Source organism: Lepus europaeus, chromosome 1, assembly GCF_033115175.1.
Source record: "Lepus europaeus isolate LE1 chromosome 1, mLepTim1.pri, whole genome shotgun sequence".
Taxonomy (NCBI): Eukaryota; Metazoa; Chordata; class Mammalia; order Lagomorpha; family Leporidae; genus Lepus; species Lepus europaeus.
In genome coordinates this window covers 8,127,309-8,150,816 of record NC_084827.1, presented here as the reverse complement: position 1 = coordinate 8,150,816, position 23,508 = coordinate 8,127,309, and the positions used below count along the sequence as shown (strand labels likewise).

At 38.7% G+C, this 23,508-nt stretch overlaps 1 protein-coding gene across 1 annotated transcript in view; it reads right to left on the bottom strand.

The window, feature by feature from the left end:
* The window catches only part of CNTNAP2 (contactin associated protein 2), a 1,725,059-nt gene extending 1,702,168 nt beyond the window's left edge, over positions 1-22,891 (bottom strand). Inside the window, exon 1 of the mRNA XM_062195064.1 lies at positions 22,786-22,891. Within this exon, the coding sequence (XP_062051048.1) occupies positions 22,786-22,891 (106 nt within the window). The remainder of the gene's footprint in view (positions 1-22,785) is intronic.
* Positions 22,892-23,508: the final 617 nt, after the last annotated feature.

Genomic DNA, 23,508 nt, shown 5'->3' with positions numbered 1-23,508 from the left:
AATAGGAAGGCTGAATATTTCAGCAGAGGATGAAAATAATGACTCCAAGTTGTCTCTTTTCATTGAGGATGGCAAGAATAATTGGAGCAATTAAATGAAAGCAAAACAGGTTAAAACAGCGATGTCCTATGTGGAAGCACCTGGGTTGGAGTGCTGGTTCTGGCCTCTTACCCCAGCTTCTCACCCATGAATACCCTGTGACCAGCAGTGATGGCTCAAGTCATTGGGTCCCTGCCTCCTATAGAAAAGACCTGGGTTGAGCTCCTTGCTCCTGCCCCTGGCTGTGGCCCAGCCCCAGTCCTTGGCAGGCATTTAGGCAGTGAACTGGCAGAGAGGAATGTTCCACTCTCTTCTGGTTCTCTGAGAAGACCTAGTAGTAAGGCGGGCAGCTGACCATGTAGGAGCAGAGGAGAAAATATCAAGATTCCGGAAATGACTGAAGCCTCTGATTCCCAGGGAGCAGGTAAGGTAGGGATGGAAACAGAAGGGAAGCAGATGCTCTCAATTCTGAATATGAGAATAAAATGGAATCTACACGGAAATCAAAGAATAAGGAGCAAAGGAACATCAGGCTGTAATCAGAATATAAATTAACATGAGCAGAATCTGAATCGTTCAGGCCAAGACTGGATTGCTCAGATCCTGGCAGAGTTATTCTTTGCCCTACGCTACTAGATGAGTTTTGGTGTTAACTGGTGCCAAGAACAAACATTTGTAAGAAATCCTTAAGAATGTACCTTAGGAAGTATGAAAGGAAACAGTGGCTCATCTTCAAACACCAAGAAACTGTGTCTTTCATCATCAGTACCAACTAAATCAGCTTGTCTGTCTCTGGTAACGTGCCAAGGCTGATCTAGGTGAGCTCTAGAGTAATAACACACATCAGAAAGTGCTCTAATCCCAATGTCTGTCAGTGATGGAAAATGCCATGTGAACAGAGCCCCCGAATAGTGAAGTAGTAATAATACCATACTTCCTATTCAAAATTCATAGTTTTTAGATTTATTCATTTATTTGAAAGGCAGAGTTAAGAGAGGCAGAGGCAGAGAGAGAGAGAGAGAGAGAGAGGTCTTCCATCCACTGGTTCACTCCCCAGATGGCCACAACTGCTATGGCTGGGTCCATTGGAAGCCAGGGGCTTCTTCTGGGTCTCCCACATGGGTGCAGGAGCCCAAGGACTTGGGCCATCCTCTACTGCTTTTCCAGTCCATGGCAGAGAGCTGGATCAGAAGTGGAACAGCAAGGACTCTAAGTGGTGCCTTTATGGGATGCTGGCACTGCAGGAGGCAGCTTTACGCACTACGCCACAGCACTGGCCCCCAAAATTCACAATTGATGTCTAAATATTCACCAAGTTCTATAAGTATTTGTCAAACTGATCACCCCCTCTTAATATTCCACTTAGAACTTTTTCTCTAACTTCCTTGATTCAGGAGTTTGCTGCCACTTTTCTGACTATTTTAGCTGATGTGTAAAAGGAGAGAACAATTTGTAAAATATCTTGAAATAGTTAAGATTTCACGGATAACCATTTTGCTGTCTTGTATAACTAGCCTGTGTTTCATTAGGTCTATGATACAGAAGTTGCTGAATATCATTGACTCTGATAAGAAAACAAACTACACACATTAAATTAGCACAAGGTAATCCTGCTGTTAAGAATAAAGGCTTTAGTGACAAATCATACATGAGATGGAGTTCCAGCCTTGCCTCTTTCTAGTGTGTAATCTTAGTCAATTCATTTATGCTTCTTTACATGCATCTATAAAGTGTAGAGGATGAAAGTGTTTGCCTATAAGATTGCAGTTAAGCCACAAAGATACACATCCATGTATGAGCACCAGCATGTATGTATATATGTTAACAAAATACATACAAAATAGGTGCAATTTTATATTTACATATGTAACTATACTGAATGTAAATATATTTATGCTATATATACTATAATATGTGGAATATGTGAACATATGATTTATATGTACATAAATATGTTGAGAAGAGAGAAAAGGAAAAAATCTTTCACGACAGCTGACACATTGTATACCTTTACTACATATTGGCTTTTTTTTTTTTATTTGACAGATAGAGTTAGACAGTGAGAGAGAGAGACAGAGAGAAAGGTCTTCCTTCTGTTGGTTCACCCCTCAAATGGCCACTATAGCCGGAGCTACGCCCATCTGAAGCCAGGAGCCAGGTGTTTCCTCCTGGTCTCCCATGCAGGTGCAGTGACCCAAGCACTTGGGCCATCCTCCACTGCTTTCCCGGGCCACGGCAGAGAGCTAAACTGGAAGAGGAGAAACCAGGACTAGAACCCAGTGCCCATATGGGATGCTGGCACCGCAGGCAGAGGATTAACCAAGTGAGCCACGGCGCCGGCCCCCACATATTAGCTTTTGAAAGAGCATCATACAAATTAAAGGAGAATCAGTAGCTTTGAACAACTGGTGATTTATTGTCAAATGGATAAATTGTAACTTTGTTGAACTTATAGTATACAGATGACAAACCTAAGGTAGATCCATTTAAGAACCAATTAAATTGCATACTGATTTTATCTTAGAATTAATTTTGTCCACCCCACAATTTGAATAGTAATTTTCCAAGCTTTTTTTTTTTTTTTAAATCTTTGGGTGGTGTTGTGGCCTAACGGGTTAAGCCACAGCCTGTGGTACCAGCATCCTTTATGGTCACCGGTTCAAGTCCCAGCTGGTGCACTATTGATCCAGCTCTCTGCTAGTGTGCCTGGGAAAGCAGTGGAAGATGGCCTAAGTCACTGGGCCACTGAACCCATGTGGGAGACTCAGAAGAAGCTCCTGGCTTTGCCCTGACCCAGCTCTGGCTATTGTGGCCATTTGGGGGTGTGAACCAGTGGATGGAAGATCCCGCTCTCTCTCCTTTTCTGTAACTCTGCCTTTCAAAAAATAAAATAAATCTTTAAAAAAAAAAACCCTTTTATTCATTTAATTGAGAGGGAGAGAAAGAGAGAGAGCGCTCTCATCTGACCCACTCTGTGGCCAGGACTGGGCTTGGACAAAGCTGGGAGCCAGGAACCCAATCCAGGTCTCTGATGTGGATGGCAGGAACACCAATTACCTCTGACTTCAGTTCCCAGGCCTTACCCTCTATGACACAATATCAGTTCCCCAACCAGTATCTTACCACTCATCTATGCTTCTTCATAGACAGTTACTCTCTTGTATGACCAAAAATTACTTATTCACAAGGAGACCTTTAAAGATTTCCATTAGAAATGTTTTCATTTTAATATAACTGTTTTCATCATATTGAGTTAAAATCTTCAAAAAAATTGTCAGTCTAAACTGAAGACAGACAAATGGTAGCATAGGATTAAAAAAGAAAAATATGTTAATGGACTTTTATTTGTTTGACTACTTATTTATTTCAGTATCAGAAACAGAGACAGGCAGAGATCTTCCACCCACTAGTTCACACCCAAAATGCTTGCAACAGCCAGATCCGAGCCGGGCTGAAGCCAGGAGCCAGGAACTCAACCGGGGTCTCCAGATGGATGGCAGGGACACAAGTGCTCTAGCCACGGACTGTTGCCTCCCAGGATGCACACATGTAGAAGCAGGAGTCAGCAGTGGAGCCAGGGTGTGAACCCAGGAATGCTGATACGGGAAGCAGGTGACCGAAGTGATGTCGCAAATGCTGTGTCCAATGCCTGCTCCTAACATTCTTCTAAAGCATTTTTGTTTAGTGAGAAGATCTAAGGTTGGAGATGTACAAAATTAGATTTGAAATTCCCATGAATGACACATGAAAATCCTGTAGGCTTGACAAGATACTTCATTTTCTATAACTCAGTAATCTCATCTCTGAAATTAGGACAATTTTATGATAAAGCCAAGACAAATGAAAAACACAGCAGGAAAAGGAAAAATCTAGTATATTTTGTACATTACATTCATTGAGTGCTATAGCAGGCAATTCTCCCTTTTAGTCTTTTAATGTTCATTCATTTTGGATAGATAGCATCAAATATATTTTAAATTAAAAATATTTCCATTAAAGTTCAATCAATTTCCTGCATTTCCAAAGTTACAAAACAGTCCATGTTTTCAAAAAATAATTCACTTGATCTTAGCCAAAAGGCCGAGAAGCGATTCAAAACATAATAGATGATAGATAAAACTGGAAACTTCTAAAAATTTTTTACTTATTTGAAACAGAGTTTACAGAGAGAGGTGGAGAGGCAGAGATCCTCTATCCACTGGTTCTCTTCCCAAAGGACCACAGTGGGTGGAGCTGGGCCAGGCCGAAGCTAGGTCTCTCATATGGGTGCAGGGGCTCAAAGACCTGGGCATTCTTCCACTGTTTTCCCAGGTACATTAGCAGGGAGCTGGATTGAAAGTGGAGCAAATGGAACTCAAACTGGCTCACATATGGGATGCCAGCAGCTTAACCTGTTATGCCACAATGCTGGCCCCCAGAGACTACTTTTTGAAGGATCTATTGATTTATTTGAAAGCATTTCAGAGAGAGGGAGAGATACTGAGGGATCTTCCATCTACTGGTTCACTCCCCAGGCGGGTTCAAAGGCCAGGGTGGAGCCAGGCTGAAGCCAGAAGCCAGGAACTTCACTGGGGTCTCCCACATGGGTGGCAGAGGCCATCTCCCACTGCTCTTCCCAGGCCATTAGCAGGGAAATGGGTCAGAACTGGAGTAGCTGGGACACCCACCATGACCCATATGGAATGCCACTGTTGTGGGTGGTGGCTTTATCTGTTACACCACAACATTGGCCCCTAAAATGGGACATATTTTAGAATTCATGTTAGTACATATGGCTTCATAGTACAGAGCACACTCTTACATACCTTAAATAGTGTTTTTAATTAATGAAAATTGTCCACAATTAACATATTGCAGTAACAAATCAATTCAATTCAATGGGCTATTTTTATATTTTCAAAGACACCTATGATAAGTTGGGCAATTTTTATTAGGCATTTGGAAAAAATGCACAATGATAATTAAGGAGTGGTGTGCACATTAAATCGTCAGACAAAAATATTTGTAATAACTATGATCTTTTTCTCCCACAGAATAAAAGCAATTATTCATTGAAAAGAAAAAAACGGCAATCCACTTATTTCAAACCCTTTTTGTAATGAAGCACATACACACAGAGATAAGATGCAGGAAGTATTGCTAGTCCATTATGAAGACAGAATTCTAGTCCATGTTTTAATCTCCTGGGGCTCCCTTTTGATCCTTGAAAAATTATCAAAATATTTGCTTTGTGCCTCCTTGCAAGTATGTTGTGGCTATCAAATAACATTATACATGTGAATGTTAAAAATATCAGAAGTGAGAAACATGCACTGAAGAATTCAGAGACTCAATAACAAAAGTATTACACATTTGGGAAAGCAACAGGAGATGGCCCAAGTATTTGGGTCCCTGTCACACACAAGGGAGACAGAGATGAATCAGCTAGATTCTGGCTTCAGCTTGTTTAAGCCATGGCCATTGCAGCCACAGGGGGAATGAACCAGCTGATGAAAGATCTACCTCTCTCTCTCTCTCTCTCTCTCTCTCTCTCTCTCTCTCTCTCTCCTCCAAACTCATCTTTGTAACTCTGACTGTCAAATAAATAATCTTTTAAAATCAGAAAAGTATTAGACATATTCATATTTATTGATTTAATAAACCTATTTTTGGGGATTGTTTTCTACAACAATCATCCTAGATATAAAGGAAACACCCCATACTTCCTAGTTCTTTGTAATAGCAAAATATTTGAAAGTATTCAAATATCCAATTCTAAGCACATAAATTATGCAATTTCATTTTCTCATTTAAATACTAGTGCCATAAAAATTATCACTTTAAGGAATATGAATGGAAGTGTATTTGATCTAGTGATCAGTAGAAATAATTAGAATAGGCTATTGTGAGTTTATTTTAATAAAAATATGTAAAAATTTATCAAGCAAATATTTCCGAAGGGGAGAGATACTGAAAAGAAACACAAAGTTAATCATTTTTATGCTTGATTAGTAAAATGACATTACAAAATTTAAAAGGGGGTTCTTGTTTTTATATTTTCCTAATTTTCAATTGTTCTATTAATATTATAGCAACTTTTATATAATATTGAGATAACCATGAAATACTAATAAGGAGCTTAATCCTGGGAGGAAACAGATGTTGTCTTAGTATGTGAGTCCCTGCAACCCACATGGGAGACCCAGATGGAGTTCTGGTCTCCTCACTTTGGTCTGAACTCCCTCTGTCTCTGTCTTTCAATTGGATGAAAATAAACATTTAACAGAAGTTGGCTTGCTTATGAATTATGTTTTCATACTTTTAATTAGTATATAGAGAACAGATTTCACGAATTACATAGATATGATTCCAAGAATACAACAATACTTCGCTCCCTCCCTCCCACTCTCCATTTTCCCTTCCTTCCTTTTTTCTTTCAATTTCTTGAAATAACATATTTCAACTTACTTTATAATCAGACTAAATGCTTCTCTAGACAAAGAGCTCTACAAGGAAAAGGTAGACAGACCAGGGTTCCACAGGGGTATAGACAAGGGTTATAGCAACAATCGAATCACAAGATGTCAAGGGGTATACATTAAGATTTTGCAGGGGTCTTTGTACTTTGTATTTTAGATACTACCAATGCAAGAAAACATGATATTTGTCTTATGGGATCTGTCTTATTTCATTAAGCATAATAGTTTCCAGTTGCATCCATTTTGTTGCAAAAGATAAGATTTCATTCTTTTCTATGATTGAGTAGTATTCCATCATATATATGTACCACATTTTCTTTTGGTGAGTAAATGTACAACTCAGATATTTTTTACTATTCTACCAGTCTTTTTTTGTCAAAAAAATTTGGAAAAAAAAATGTACATCAAAAATATCTTTGGAGCCAGTGTTGTGGCCTCACGGGTAAAGCCACTGCCTGCAATGACAGCATCCTACATGGGTGCTGGTGGAAGCCCCAGCTGCTCTACTTCTGATCCAGCTCCCTGCTAATGCATCTGCAACGCAGCAGAAGATGGTCCAAGTGCTAGTGCCCCTGCATCCAAGTAGGAGACCTGGACAAAGCTCCTGGTTCCTGGCTTCAGACTTGCTCAGCCCTGGCCATTGAGGCTACTTGGAGAGTGAACCAGCAGATGGACGATCTCCCTCTCTCATGTGTTTGTGTCTGTTCCTGTCTCTGTAACTCTTTCAAAGTAAATAACCAAATCCTTTTATTTTTTTAATCTTTTAGAATTTTTAGTAATATAAGGAGAACAGATTTCGTGTATTTCACAGGCAAAATTCAAAGATGATAAACATGCTTTTCTCCCTTCCTCTATCACCTGTCCTTTTTTCCTTTTCTTCCTTCTTTCTCTCCTTAATTTTCCCTTTAATTTTTGCAGTAATATACTTTATATTTTAAAATACTTATTTAATTATTTGAAAGTCAGAGTTACACAGAGAGAGAAGGAGAGGCAGAGGAAGAGGTCTTCCATCCGCTGGTTCACTCCCTAACTGGCAGCAATAGCTGGAGCTGTGCTGATCTGAAGCCAGGAGCCAGCAGGTTTTTCTGTGTCTCCTACATGGGTGCAGGGGCCCAAGGACTTGGGCCATCTTCCACTGCTGTCCCAGGTATAGTAGAGAGCTAGAAGGGAAATGGAGCAGCTGGGTCTCAAACCAGCACCCACATGGGATGCTGGCACCGCAGGTGGCAGTTTCACCAGCTATACCACAGCACCGGTCATGCAATAATATACTTCCAATTTAGTTTATAATCACAAGCTTAATGTACCTCTAACCATAATGCTCAACAAATAAAAAGTAGAAAGACAACTCTTCCACAGGAATATAGACAGGGCTTTAAACAATAAATCATAAGATGTCAGTGTCATTCTTACATTTTTTTGTTTTCTATATTAGCTTCCACATATCAGAGAAAACATGATATTTGTCTTTGGGGACTGGCTTAATTCACTAAACATAATGTTCTTCAGTTGTTTCCATTCTCTTGCAAGATAGGATTTCATTCTTTTTTATGGATGAATAGTAGTCCATCATGTATATATAGACCACAGTTTATTAAGTCATCAGTTGATGGAAATCTGGGTTGATTCTGTATCTTAGCTATTGTGAACTGAGCTGCTGTAAGTATGGAGGTACAAATAACTTTTTTCATTACCTTTGGACAAAGTCCCAGGAGAGGGATGGTTGGATTATATGGTAGATTAAAAAAAATCCTCAACAATTTATTTAAAATATATAAATCATGTATTAATTAATAATTCTCTGAGCCAGCAAATGAAAACAAAATACTTTTCTAATTTCTCATTATGTTCCTAGCATTAATTTAAACTGTCCTTAATTTCTCTTACAAAGTTAACTTTTATGATCAATACATTCTGTCAGGATCAAAGCCTGAATGCATGAAGAATTAACCTTCTACAATAATGAATGAACAAGATCTGAAAAGATAAAATGAATCACCAAATGATCATAGTTAACAAAAAGCTCCAGCCTGCTCCCTTCTGGGGAATCATGGAACCTTCTTTCATTGAGCTCCATTATCCTAATGAGGAGATACCCTACACTTGATCATAGCTAAAAGCCCGGAGAAGATATTGCAATGACTACTGCTAGTGCTTAATGAAAAGATTTCATAATTATTGAGGCTGCATCTGTTTGATTAACGAGTCTTTTCCTAGATTCATGCATCCCCTGCTGTTAGTGGGTGGCAGAATGCACACATGGTGTGTAAGTCTGGTTTCTCTTCTTTTGAGAAGGGAAACCTCTACCAAAGGCATATGCTATTTGTCTTTAATGGACTTCTAAGAACTTGAAACCTGGAGAGGGTGTTCTGGTGCAGCAGGTTAAGCTGTGGCTTGGGACAACTGCATCCTATATCAGGGCAACCGGTTCAAGTCCTGGCTACTCGGTTTCTGAACCAGCTTCCTGTCAATGTGCATCCTGGGAAGCAGCAGGTGACAGCCACCCAAGTGGGGGACCTGGTTAGAGTTCCCGCGTCAAGGGTTGAACTGCAATCTAGCCCCTGCTGTTGCAGACATTAAATGATTGAACAAGGGGATATAAGATCAATCTCTCTCTAACTCATTCTCTCTCTCTCTCTCTCTCTCTCTCTCTCTCTCTCTCCTCTTCCTTTTTTCCTCCCTCCTGCTCACTCTGCCTTTCAAATAAATGAGTAAATCTCTTAAAAAAAAAAAAAGGTGAGGTTTTCCATATTATTTAGTCTTTGTTCTTTGTTTAAATCTTATCCAATCATTTACCTATTTTGAGATCCTGAGCAGGTCATTTAACTCTGCTGCCTTGCTTCCCTTTTCTTTAAATTATGATGATACAAAACATATAGTATTATTGCAATGATCAAATTAGATAACAAGTTAAGAACTTTGAAATAATACCTGGCAAAAGGAAGGATGGCATTGGACATGTTTGTAATTAAGGTGAAAATTCTTGAATCCATTTTGATGTTTAGTATTGTTATTAAGCACATGATTGTAATGAATTCTTTTCCACAATATAATGATATGATTCTATTAATGTTGCTATACTCTTCAAGTAATTTTCTAATTTGCAATACCCTAGAGCAAGCCATCTTAAAATGCCAAATGTGTTCTATTAGAAAAGGGTTTGGATTAGGGAATAAAATGTTCACAACTTGATTGTTTTTTAAAAGCCAATACCTTGGTTTACATGATGCAAATATTCTGTTTATAGAGGGCATTTTCCATCCTATTGTCTTTAGCCTTCGATTTTGAAAACAGAGGAAGTAGTACTAAAAGGCCCAAGTTATGTGTTCTTTGGAAGAACTTTCTATGTGCATAGTCATACTAGCAGAAAGGCCATTTGACTTCTAACTCTACTCTGCCGTACTTCAGTCATCTAGTTGTGTTCTCACAGAAATGCATTTACTATCACCAAACTATCACCAAAAGATTCATGAGTCCTATTCGATTTGTGTGAAACGAAAGTTGTTCCAATATTGGAGGTCTTAATAAACTGCATTGAACACAGAGAGAAAGATGCTGGCAGCCTAAGAGTTTTGACTTAAAACTATTTTCAGGCAATGCAGATACATTAAGAAAAGCAATTTTCTCCTTGAAATTTTCACATCATAATGTTGCTAGCACAGTGCTAAGTGTGTAAAAACTATTCAGCAACTATTTGCTAATTAAATGGAAGTAGCAAGAGTAGATGAGCTACAATCAAGTCTTTTTACCAACTTTAAATAGTAGCAGATGAATCAGCATGAGAATGGAAATCCTTGAAATCACTCCCATAAATCACTTTTACTTCAAGGTTAAGAGCTGGTAGATTGGCATATAACAAAGTGAGATATTTTATATTTAACCACTTTGTCAACATGCATATGGATTTCATATTTAAAATTAAATATATGTTTGATTGACAAAACTACTCCTTTAAAGAAACAAAACAAAACAAAACAAAAAAAAAACCTTTTCCCTGAATTTTCTTGCAAACTTAGGCAAAAAACATTTGCAATTCCTCCTATGCACTAAGAAATGTTTCTGCTTCTATCACGTCTTCAGGTCTGGCTTTCTTGACTGCTGTTCCCTGTGGCTTACTGCTTAACATTGTCAGGTCTGCATCATGGGCATCGCTCATTAGTGACACTCACTGGAGGCTGTGTGCCTTCATATTTCAATTTTAGTCATGGAATTTTATAATGCGGGATTGATTATCAGATGTATACTTTAGACATCCATTCAAAACAAAATCCACTGCGGAGGTGGGAGTGCAAAGAAAAGAGTGGGTTAAAATAGTACTTGCAAATGTCCTTCCAACACGAACGACTTTCTTAGCTCAAAACAAAAATACACGTGTATAACCTCATCTGATCATTAGAGTATAACAAGATGCATTTAAAAACAAATTCTAGGGACAACAAATACCCTTGGCAAACAAGACTATAGTTGTCAATTTCAGGGGGAAAAAGGCATCTGAAATTTCTGCCAATTAGATCCACTGATGATTTAATTTTGGTGGAGACAGACATGTCATCCTGTCGACTCCTTTGTCATATAAAACTTATTCATATCTCCTCTAGACTCTGACATGTGTCCCCCATAATATGGAAGAAGACATTTTCATTCTAATTCATAATCATTGTTCTTTACTAATCAATTCCAGTATGTCAGAGTTGATAGCATATTGACTGCTGTTCCAAACTTAATTCTGGATTTCCAAATGCAAAAGAGAAGTGACAGCAAATACCTGCCAGGGTTTCAATGAAGTTGTCTGAAAGAATAAAAGTCCCGCTATTTTCAGCCAAATATTTTCCTTAAAAAATTAACTAATCTCTAGTGGCTTCTACATTTTAAAAAGATGAGGGCTATTCAACTTTTTGTTAGTTTGCTTTATGGGATCTAGACCACAACATTATGAGAATATGAAAAATATCTTTGAAATAGTGATACATCTGCCTCTATTTTCTGCTATACCAAAATGACTGTCCCAACATAAACTCCAGCTTTCACTGTCTGCCAGTTCTCTTAAATGTTTTCCTACGGCACAAGTCACCTAAACTCTAAGACTGGTCATTCCTCCATTCATGACATTTCCTAAATTGCTAATTTTTACTGTTCTCTCATTGTCTGCTTAACTCCCCTCTGGACTCCATTTTTACACTGGGCTACTAGGCTTTAGTCTACCCCCAGGGCAGCCCCACCCTAATCATCAAGGTTTACTTTATTGTATCACCAGTAGCTCACTATACACTGGTATTGAAGATGCCAAATTATCTATGTATCCCTATAATTTTCCATAAGTTATCTATACATATCTTATAAACTGATTAACCCTGTCGGTTCCTCCACAAATCATAAAGATCAAGGGTGAGTATACTTTGTGGCAGATTCATGGAGATACACTTCTTTTTTTTTTTTTTTTGACAGGCAGAGTGGACAGTGAGAGAGACAGAGAGAAAGGTCTTCCTTTACCGTTGGTTCACCCTCCAATGGCCGCCGCAGTTGGCGCGCTGCGGCCGGCGCACCGCGCTGTTCCGATGGCAGGAGCCAGGTGCTTCTCCTGGTCTCCCATGGGGTGCAGGGCCCAAGCACTTGGGTCATCCTCCACTGCCTTCCTGGCCACAGCAGAGAGCTGGCCTGGAAGAGGGGCAACCGGGACAGGATCGGTGCCCCGACCGGGACTAGAACCCGGTGTGCCGGCGCCGCAAGGCGGAGGATTAGCCTGTTGAGCCACGGCACCGGCCGAGATACACTTCTAAAGAAGACTGGTTAAGTATGATGGGGAAGTTACACTAGACATCTATCTCTATTACAACTTGCTGTTGCTTTAGATACATAAATACTACTTACTCGGTTTATGGAGAAATAAAGAATAACTGAGAAAAAGACTACAAAATAAGCAATCAGGAAACAATGAAAGTAAAGGCAAATGGACAAAAATTCTACAAATCGACTCATTGGAGTACTGCCAAAATGAGCTAAATTTTTGAATGCAGTTGAAAAGGAGAAGAGAGTGAAAATGCATAATTGCCATTGTTATTATTATCACTAAACATCTAATAGTTGTTCACTAAGGAGAGTTTATTATATGGCATGAAAAACAGGCCAAAGTGTGGCTAAATTAATCCCTTCACATCTAGATTACTGGTATTGCCTCTTGTGTTTCTTTCCCCCCAATCTCCTGTTTCCCAACAGTTCTCCAACCCTACTCCTAAATCCCTTTCTCATCCATGTGGCTACATTATTACAGGGTGGACTTGGGTTCCTCACCACCTTCTGGCTCATTTTGAACTCTTTTCTAATGCTCATGGTGGGACATGATCCTCAAGTTGGTTTCCTACACCCCCATATTAATTTTGCACTTAGGTTGTACCTGGGTGATTTCTCTCCCTCCCCAGTCAAGATATTATTTCTATTGAGAGTTGCCTTCAGGGGCTGGTGCTGTGGCACAGTGGGTTAACACCCTGGCCTGAAGCACCAGCATTCCATATGGGTGCTAGTTGGAGACCCGGCTGCTCCAGTTCTGATCCAGCTCTCTGCTATGGCCCAGGAGAGCAGTAGAAGATGGCCCAAGTCCTTGGGCCCCTGCACCCATGTGGGAGACCTAGAAGAAGCTCCTGGCTCCTGGCTCCTGATCAGTGCAGCTCCGGCCATTGCGACCAATTGAGGAGTGAACCAGTGGATGGAAGACCTCTCTCTCTCTCTCTGCCTCTCCTGTCTCTGTAACTCTTTCAAATAAATAAATAAATCTCAAAAAAAAAAAAAAAAAAAAAGAGTTGCCTTCAAACTCTACACTACGGATCCATATCTGTATCCATTGTTCTTTTAGAACTAGCTACTATTCCTTATGCTCTGGTGAGAAAACTCTTGTTTATCCTTTCTGTCTCAATTATTGATAATATACTACTATCTATGAAATGTTTTCACCCACTATGTGGTTCTAATATGCCCCAATTCTCCTCATGCCAAGTAGAAACCTTGTGTCTGACACCCATCTTTTTCTTCTGTAGCTTATCATACCCAGCAGAGATGGACACATAGAGAGCAGTGAAAAATGCCTCACAATTCATTTCCAAAGTAACTTGGAGGAACAAAAATTTTATTTTTTTATTCTTTACAGTTCCATGTAAATGAATTTCATGCTTAGGATTGTTTCACTTTCCTACATATCTTATTTGATTGGTTCTTTTTATAAAGGAATGCAAATTTATGGATAAAAGCTCCCTCTACTGGTTGCCTTTAACATCTGATGAATATTATGACTGTGTAACTATATGTATATGATATATAATTCTTAAGAGCTAATTTTATTCACCTTTTTATTCTGCTGTTGTTTTTACCAAAAATAATGTGCTTAAAATTAATGTCCTGAAAGTAATATAATCCAGTTTCTAAAGACTTTATGCTGCCATAATCCCCTCTTTCTTTTAAAAAAATGATTTTTCTTCTTTCTGTACATTCTATTATGCCTCTTTGGTAGGCTCTAAATTAGAATTACAAAATTCTAGTATTTCCTGGGGGAAATGCAACACTGATTGAGAGCTAAGATCCTAAAGTCAGGCTACCTTAGTCTGTATACAAGCTCTCTGCCTTGTATTTTTTTTTTTTTAACTATCTCTGTTATTAGAAGGAAGTAGCAGACAAATTCTTGGCATCTATTTGTCTCAGTTTCTTACAAAGAAATTGAAGATAACAGCAGGGCTTTCCTCATAAGTTTGCAGTTTCTGAGGACGCAGACAAAGCAAAGAGTTCAAGAAAATATTAAATCCTCAGACCCTCACAGACCACGTCTCCGTGCCTCAAGAGCAAGATGAGCTCTCTTTGCTTCATCTTTGACTTTCTAATATTCTCTGAACCTCACAATTCCAATGATGTCCTTGTACTTTTCCCAGCGCTTCACAACGACCTTATTTCTGTTGCCACCTACATATTTTTAAATATCCTTAAATTTAATTGCTCTCACCAAAAATGGCTGATTCTCCACAAAAAAGTAATAGACCTATGCCTTGAATGAAACATGAGGTGAGTGGGTACATGCTTTCACTGGGATCCTGTGTCATCCATTTCACAGGAAGTCGATGAAAAGGCATTCAAGTACTAGCTGATTTCATTATTGCTGGATTTCAGAATCTGAAAACTTAGCCACATTTTCTTCCAGTTGCACTCCATAAATTTAAGAACATGTTTACTCATGTAAAGTACATGATTTGTAAATAATCAAAGGCTAACAGTGTGGACCCTGGAGGCTTAATCCCTCTTACAATGTGTTTGTCCTTGGCAGACACGTAACCTTGTGCCTCAACTATAAAAATAGATGCCTATGTGTATTTCTATGTTTCATACAACAAAAAATTAGTCAATATCATTTGCCTTTGCTCAAAGCCTCACCTCATCCCCACGCACATATCTGAAAATATTCGAGAATATAAATGTGCAGTACTTGGAAGATTAAGATGAAATGTTATCACAATGCATATTTACATATATATATGTATGTCTGTGTGTTTCAAACTGTTTTTATAAATTTTGTTTAAGGTATACAAATTTCATGTATTTTCAAACTAAGTTTTTAAAATCTTTAAAGTCACACTGGACAAAAGTACTGTAGTTGAGTTGCCGCTTGGCCACCTGTACCCGCTGTGGGAGTACCCGGTTCAAGTCCTGGCTGATTCACATCCAACTCCCCTTCCTGTGCATGTGTGCTATAAAAAGCAGTGGATCATAGAACAAGTACTTGGAACCCTGTAATCTACACAGGAGACCCAGAGTTCCAGGCTCTTGGCTTCAACCTGGTGCAGCCCTGGCTGCTGTGGGCATTTGGGGAGTGAAACAACAGATAGTAAATTTCTTTCTGTCTGTCTCTATGTCTCTCTCCACTCTAGGCTTTCAAATAAAGTAAAAAATAAATAAATAAAAATTTCTAAATTGTATTTACTTGTTTGATAAGAATGATGTTTCAGGAACTTATATTTATCACTCAATGTTAAAGTTATAAAGACTCAAAAAAGATGAATGACTTCCACATAATTAAGGTTGTTGAGATTGCATATAATGAAGGTCATTTCAATAGCAATTTGTTTTGATATTCATGATATTGTGAAAACAATTCAGCATGTTTCCAGAAGACTGTTGCAAATTTAGATTTTGTGGTTAAACATCTGTGTTTCTTTCTCGGTCCATTTAGCTGCATTTAATATATACACCCTCTACTCCTTCAGAAAATAAAAATAGATTTTGCGAAAACTCAACAGTAAGAAGATAACAGCATTATGCAAAATTAAGGAACTTGGGGAACTCAATTTGGAAAAGTTACTGCAGACTTTAGAAAAACACTCTAAGATCCCTGGAAGACAGGATATTAGGATTATGTCAGCGTTATTACATAAAGGCAGCATTTCAGAATTAAGATGTATACCGAAAATTCATTTGTCTAAGTACAAGTCACATCACCAATACTTAACATTACTTGGTTAATGTTAGTGTATATCTTGCATTTTATAGTCGTAAATTTATTGGTCCAGATTTCCTACCTATATTTCATGCCACATTTAAATCAATTATCTAAACATGGGGTATGTTGACATATATTCAGAATCTTTACTGTGTGCATTTTATGTAATAATTAAAATCAGACCACTCTAGAACTTCACATAAAATTCTGTGTTTATAAACTTGTCATAAACAGATATGGTTTATATTATTTGGTATTTATTTACATTAATTAAAACTCTTTATATGCTTTCTAAAAACTTTCTGAAAAGGAGAGGGAGGGAGGGAGAGAGAGAGAGAAGGAGAGAGAAAGAGAGAGAAGGAGAGAGAGAGGGGATATTCCCATATGTTGTTTCCCCTCTAAATGTCCTCATTGGCCAGGGGTGGACTAAAGCTGGTTGAAACTCAACCCAGGTCTCCCACATGGAAGTCAGGAATCCTCACCTGCTGCCTCCAAAAATCTGCATTAGTAGGAAGTTGGACTCAGGAGCCAGACTTGGAGATTGAACCAAGATACTCCAGTGTGGGATGCCGGCATTGTAAGCAGTGTCTTAATTGCTGGGCCAAATGCCCACACCTGAAAATTCTTTGTATGTTCTATATTTTACGTATATAAGTATGTGGCTATCCTGGTAAAATACAAGTATATCTTTTTCCCAGCTGGGGTCCAATATAGTCAAAACTGAACTTTTGCAATCTCATTTAGTCTGCCCCATCGGCAGAGTACTTTGTAAAGTTTGTTAGGAAGCCACTACTCACTCCTCCCAGAGCTGCCAGTATAAAATATATTTCTCTTATCTGTGATTCCAAAATGCTTCTGTCTCACCTTTAGTCTTACCATGTAATAGACACATATTTTGTTCATTTTGGTGACCAACATCATATATGTAGACTACTAGCAATTAATTATTATTATTATTTTATGCAAGGTGAGGCCACACTTGAACTGACTCAGTCAATAGCTCTAAAATATTGATATCCTGTATAGTCAGAATGTAAAGAGATAAATTCCAAAAGAGGAGGAAAATGAAAAGGGCTTTATGGTGTATCAAAGATACCTGCACATTCAAAAACAATAACCCCTTCCTCCTTTATCTCCGACCATAATTTTGTAGCTTAGATAGCACGGGGCTCTTACACACCCTGAACACAACAGAACCTAGTGGACTTTGATTTCAGTCTCAGCTGCCACTCACTAGCGATTTGACCTTTGGTAAATCACTTAACCCACCCTACACTCAGTTCTCTCATCTGTAAAATAAAAGTTTATACTAGATGATCTCTCAAGTCACTTCAAGCTGGAAATGTCATAAGTTTCTGAACAGACTAAACATAAAGCTCTTGAAATTTTTGCACAGTTCTAGTTTGGCTTTCATGTATAGAAAATTCTCTCAAAAATATGCTAACATTGCATTCATTGAAAGTGTGAAAAATAATAATGGATTATGACTTGTCGAGATGGTAATCATCTGAAACAAAGGTGTGGAAAAGATCGTTAGGAATGTGAAGTGATGCAAAGAAAAACAAGCAATGGCAAGGAGCAGTGGCATGAGAGAATTAAAAAGTCACTAAGTCAAAGAAACAGAGATTAGGAATTCTAATCACTGAATCACTTAGTTGCTCATTCAAGAAGCTGTTAGTGAGATTTGGCTCTTGGCTCTGAGGATACAATGGTGATTAAAGCAGAGATAGACCCAGTCCTCACATATTTACACTGCGGTTAGTAGGAAGCAAGGGGACATATGTAAACTAAATGAGATAACTTGAGATAGTAATATATAGCAAGTTCTAAACAAGGGTAGAGTGGATAATGGGAAAAAAGGCCTACGTCTGGAGGTTACTGTGGGTAAAAGGGATGGTTAGAATGACTTTTCCAATGAAGTAACACGTATGTTAATAATTTACTGTCCAGTATTTGCCCGCATGAACTTCTCAGGGAAGAACCTTATAGAGAAAATACTGAATACCAAGTACCAAGGGTGGGAACCAGCCTATGAGTTTGAAAGTTTGGTGAACAACAGCGAGGCAATACTACAGTGACCAAAGGACAGGATATGAAAACACAAGGGCAGGTTCAGGTAAAACCCATGTGTCCTAATCAGTGATAAGAATTTGTATGTTCCATGAATATTTCAAGGAGACGTTTCATGTTTTCAAGGTGGTGTCCCAGAGGAAACATGTTTGGCTCTGAGCAAAGATGTGACAATGAAAACAAATTCCCAGTGGAAACAAAAACTTCTTGGGATATGTGCATACTTCATACCTGGGAAATAAAACTCTAGGAGAGTTGGGTAAGTTAGCATAGCAATTCACAGTAACATTGAGTGAAGCCTTAAGATCCAGCAAAATAGGAAGTATGTACCAGATGAAAGCAGAAACAAGGAAAGCCCACATGTTATCATAAATGTCTACTTGCAAATGAGAGAACTATTTGTACCTTTGCATTGTCAGCAGCAACAAGGGGTTGTGTTAAGAGCCATGAATAGACCTTGACTTCAACAAATTTTCTCATGTAGCAAGATCAGCCCAGTTCAGTTTGTTTCAGTGGCTACAGGGAAGGCAATGGATGGAAAACTTCAGTCTGCACTGGTTTGGAGAACGAGTACCAGTGAGCAGAAAGTTCCTGCATCCATACTGTCTGTTTTAATTCCAAGGTGCAAAGAAGGACATTTAAGTATTCAGATTTAATCTAATGTTCTCCTTAACTACAGTAAGCTAAAAAAAAAATAATAATAAATAGAGTCAGTGGGTGGGATGTAGCCTAGTGCTTAAGACACTGATTAAGACACCAAGTTCCATGTTGGAATGAGTTCAAGTGCCTGGATTGAAGTCCTGCCTGTGCTCTTGGAGAGGCAGCAGATAACTCAAGTAAGACTTTCTACCACTCATATGCGAGACCAGACTAGTTCCCAGGACCTAGCTTCAACCATGGCTTTGCCCCAGCTACTGTGGATGTCTGGGAGTGAATCAGGAATGGGATTGGCCTACCCTTACTTCCTTCTCTCCTTTTCTCCTTCTCTCCACCACTTCCCAAATTAAAAAAAAAAAAAAAAAAAAAAAAGGACTCAAGATTTGGAAAATATTTTTTGCCTGATGTTTGGGAAAATCATTATAATTTTATATGAAGAATCTTTAAAAATGTCCTGAAAAATGCATATTATGAAAAACCTATGCACGGATTTCAAAGCAGTTTATACCAAAATAATCTTTTTTTTTAGTTCAATTTTTCTATGAACCTTTGAAGTTACCCCGAGGAATTATAACAGCCTGGCCTGTTTGCTGTAGCTGCTTTTGCCTTTATTCATCTGAAAAGAGAGAGCACCAATGCATCCCTTATCTGACCCCACCATGTTTCACTGTTGGAAATCCAGGTTGCACTGATGATGTGGGTGATGATATATGGCAAGTTTTGTCAATCCAAGTTACTGAGAGAAAATGTCACAATCTGAATCAACTTAATGGTAGTTGTTCACTGAGAATAGATGCTATGTGCTGGGAAGAGGAACTATTGCAGAGGTTTAAGCACAAGGGTTTAAAATCCATGGAAACAAGAGTAATATGGGACAAGTAAATGAAAATTGATGTGATATTAAATGTTAAAATTAACTACAGGTCAATAGGTCAATAATCTTTTTTTTTTTTGACAGGTAGAGTTAGTGAGAGAGAGAGACAGAGAGAAAGGTCTTCCTTCCATTGGTTCACCCTCCAAAATGGCCACTACAGCCAGCGCTATGCTGGTCCGAAGCCAGGAGCCAGGTGCTTCCTCCTGGTCTCCCATGCAGGTGCAGGGCCCAAGCACTTGGGCCATCCTCCACTGCCTTCCCGGGCCATAGCAGAGAGCTGGACTGGAAGAGGAGCAATCGGGACGGAATCCGGCACCCCAACTGGGACTAGAACCCAGGGTGCCAGCACTGCAGATAGAGGGTTAGCCTAGTGAGCCACAGTGAGGTCAATAATCTTTATTAGAGTAGGGAAAGAGAAACAAACCTGAGTTTTGCCGACCAGATCCAAGCAGAGTAAAAACTCATTTATTTCACATGCTCAATATACAGATGATCTTTACTTAAGATGATTTGAGCTAATACATTTTCAAGTCCATGACTGTACAAAAGTGATAAACATTCAGAAGAAACCACTCATTTGAATGCTGGATTTTAGTCTTTCCAATAAACTAATGAGATAACACTTTACAGTATTATAAAATAGGATTAATGCCGGGAGATTTTGCAGACTATAGGTTAATGTCAGTGTTCTGAGCATGTTTGAGGTAGACTAGACTAAGCTTTTATGTTCTGTATATTAGGTATACTAAATGCATTTTTTACAGAATATTTTCAACAAGGGGCTATTAGGATACTAACTCCATCTTGAATCAAGAGCAACTGTGTTATTTTTATCATCCAGTTCTCAGAAGGTTGTTTTTGACCTTTGATTCTGCAATGGTTTAAGGGACACATCCACATTATATCCTCAGATGATAAAGAAAACTTTAACTTCATAGCTGTTCAGATGTGAAGGATAATGGCAAGATGCTGCTGACTTACAATTAATTGTGCACAAAGCAACAGCAAGGCCATTTTTTTCCTCACTGGTGATGGTTAACTCTCAAGCTATTAATCATCTAATTGTTCAAATCAATCAACTACCAATTGTTAGCATTTTATATTAGCCCTACTGTCCCTCATCCTTTGTAAACTATGTAACTGGTCAAAACATATTAAAACTGATTAGATTTAAAATAAACTGTCCATTTCCTGTTATATTCAAGGTGAAGATTCTTTCGGAGGGTTTTGGAGAGGTAATTACTCTCACATGTTACAGAGAAAATGAATGTAAACAGTAAACAGGAGAATAATCAAATTGGTATAAAGACTTTCATACTCAAACCACTAGAAAGACCATCCCCTTGATACAATTCTGAAACATTCTCAATAGGTAGATATATAATGAGGTCTTCACAAACTTTGTGAAAAAACTGTATGAATGTCATAAATTTTGCTTGAAAATAAGCTAATCTTTTAATTTCATTTTCCATGAAATGTTTGAAGTACTTTCATATATATTTAATATTTACATATATATACATATGCACACATATACATGACGATCCATGCATATAGGGTTATATATTTATAAGTATAGAACTATCCTAGTAATTGCTTAACGCAATTTCTGTTTGCTTTTCGGAGTCTGATACAACAGTATAAACACACGTTTCAGTGGAGGCGATTTCTGAAATGTCCTTGGTGACCTCTGTTTATCCTGTTGCCTCTCTCCAATGGATCCTTCCGCTCTGCTCCAGTGTAATCTTCCAAGGATTAGAAGCTGCTAGGGCTGGAGTTGTGGCATAGTGGGCAGAGTCACCACCTATGATGCCAGCATCCCACATGGGTGCCAGTTCATGTCCTGTCTGTTCCACTTCCTCTCTAGCTCCCTGTGACTGGCCTGAGGAAAGCAGCAGCAGATGGCCCAAGTATCCGGGCTCCTGCCCCTACATGGGAGACCTGAATAAAACTCTTGCTCCTGGTTTCTGCCTGGCCCAACCAGAGCCATTTTGACCATCTTGGGAGTGAACCAGCAGATGGAAGATTCTCTCTCTTTCTCTGCCTGTTCCTCTCTGTGTAATTTTGACTTTCAAATACATAAATCTTTACTAATATGAACCCCATTTATGACTCATTATTATAATGCCAGTATTTGTCATTTTTTTTTCTCAATAGTATACTCTGTGAGTATGAGTTAGCTGTATTGATCTGCTCCCTAGAGGTGGTAAGTTGCCATCTGAGGAGCCCTATGAACATGTTTGCTATACTAGTGGTTGATCAGCAATTGAAAGACTAACCAGAAGGCCACTCTCTTAGGAAGTACTTCAACCTCACTCTCTCTGACCACTGTCAGAGAATCTGCTTGTGTACTGAGTGATGGAAATGACTTTTCACTAGTGAACGAGTGCTATTCCAGACATGAAAGCACCACTACCCTCCTACAAATAGCGTTTAAAAGAGCAAACTCCAGTGGTCTACACCAAATATATTTCCATTGACCATGGTGTCTTACCCCTAAGAGGTTACACTGTCCTATGGCAGGCTGTCAGCAGAGGATTAAACAGCCAGACTGTGCCCAGAAATGTAGCTGAATATTGCCACCGGAATATTGTCACCTCCCAACAGAAGCCTTTCATTGAAGATTTGTTAGAGTATCTAAAAGGACAGAAAGATGTGAATTTCATTTAATTCACAGAACAGATTGTGTGACTGTTTTTTGTCCTGCTAGTTAATAAGTGTTTAAATGTCTAGCAGAATTTTTTGGACTTTTTTTTCTAGCTTTACTAAGAGAAAATGGACAAATAAAGATTGTGTCTATTTGCTGTGTACAACATGATGTTTTGATATATATGGAAGTGATTTGTGCAGTCAGGCTAATTAACGTACCAGTTGTTAGCTGCATCGAATCATTGGGAGATATAGACTGGTAGTGAGCAAACAATAGGCTACAAGGTGGAGATGGCCGAATGGGCTCACACCATTTGGAGAATGTATTAGACGTTCTGTGCCACAGTTTACCAAGATGCAGGTCACGTACAAGTCATACAGACCTTCCCCACTACATCCCTCAACAGCTTCTTTTTTGACATGCATGAACAGATTGCACCTTATGTTTTCCTGAGATCACCATTGTTATTCTTCGCATTTTTCTCAATGTGTTCCCCATGCCTGGAACACCATGTCCCCCCACCTAAATCCTATGCATCTCAAACCACTCAGTTTCCATATTGTCTCACCCAAAAGCATTGTTCTCCGTGCGGGCTCAGTTGGTTGACCAACTTCTGTGTGTGCTGCTGGATCACCCTCAAGCCACCATTGGCCAGACAAGCTGAAGCTGTCCATTTAGCATCAACTCCCCCCTCTACTTTGTGAGAAACAAAAAAGCAGGTGTTTTGCCTTTTTCTGGCATACATAATTCTCAGCAAAATAATAGGTGACCCAAATAAAATCTCCTGTGAATACCTCAACAGACATTTAGGAAAAAAAAAAAAATTCCTCCTGTGTCCAACTAAGAAATGTTCACAGTGAGCATTTTCTTAAGATGTTGACCTACATATAAGTAGAACTAATAAAATCATCTGAAGATATTTCTCCTACTAATAGTTATACATACACTTCCATAAATAAATGTTATGGATTCAGAGATATTATATAAAGCCAAGACTCTGATATGTGATATTATTTTTGCCCCATTAGTATGTGCATTTATATTCCAAATACACCAAATGTGCTTTAATGACCATGCTGTTTGCTGAAAATTATCAAAATGAGTGTATAGAATCTGTCATTTTATCCTTTACAATGCAAGGGACATCATGTAGGGAGGAATCGCTCATTGGCTAGCAGGTGCATCATGGGTATTTTTCATACTTATTCTACTGATCCCCTGAAAGCTGGTGGTGGTGGTTTACAGGACCAAACGTCTCCTCCAGGAAACTCTTTCACCTATCAGCAAGAGT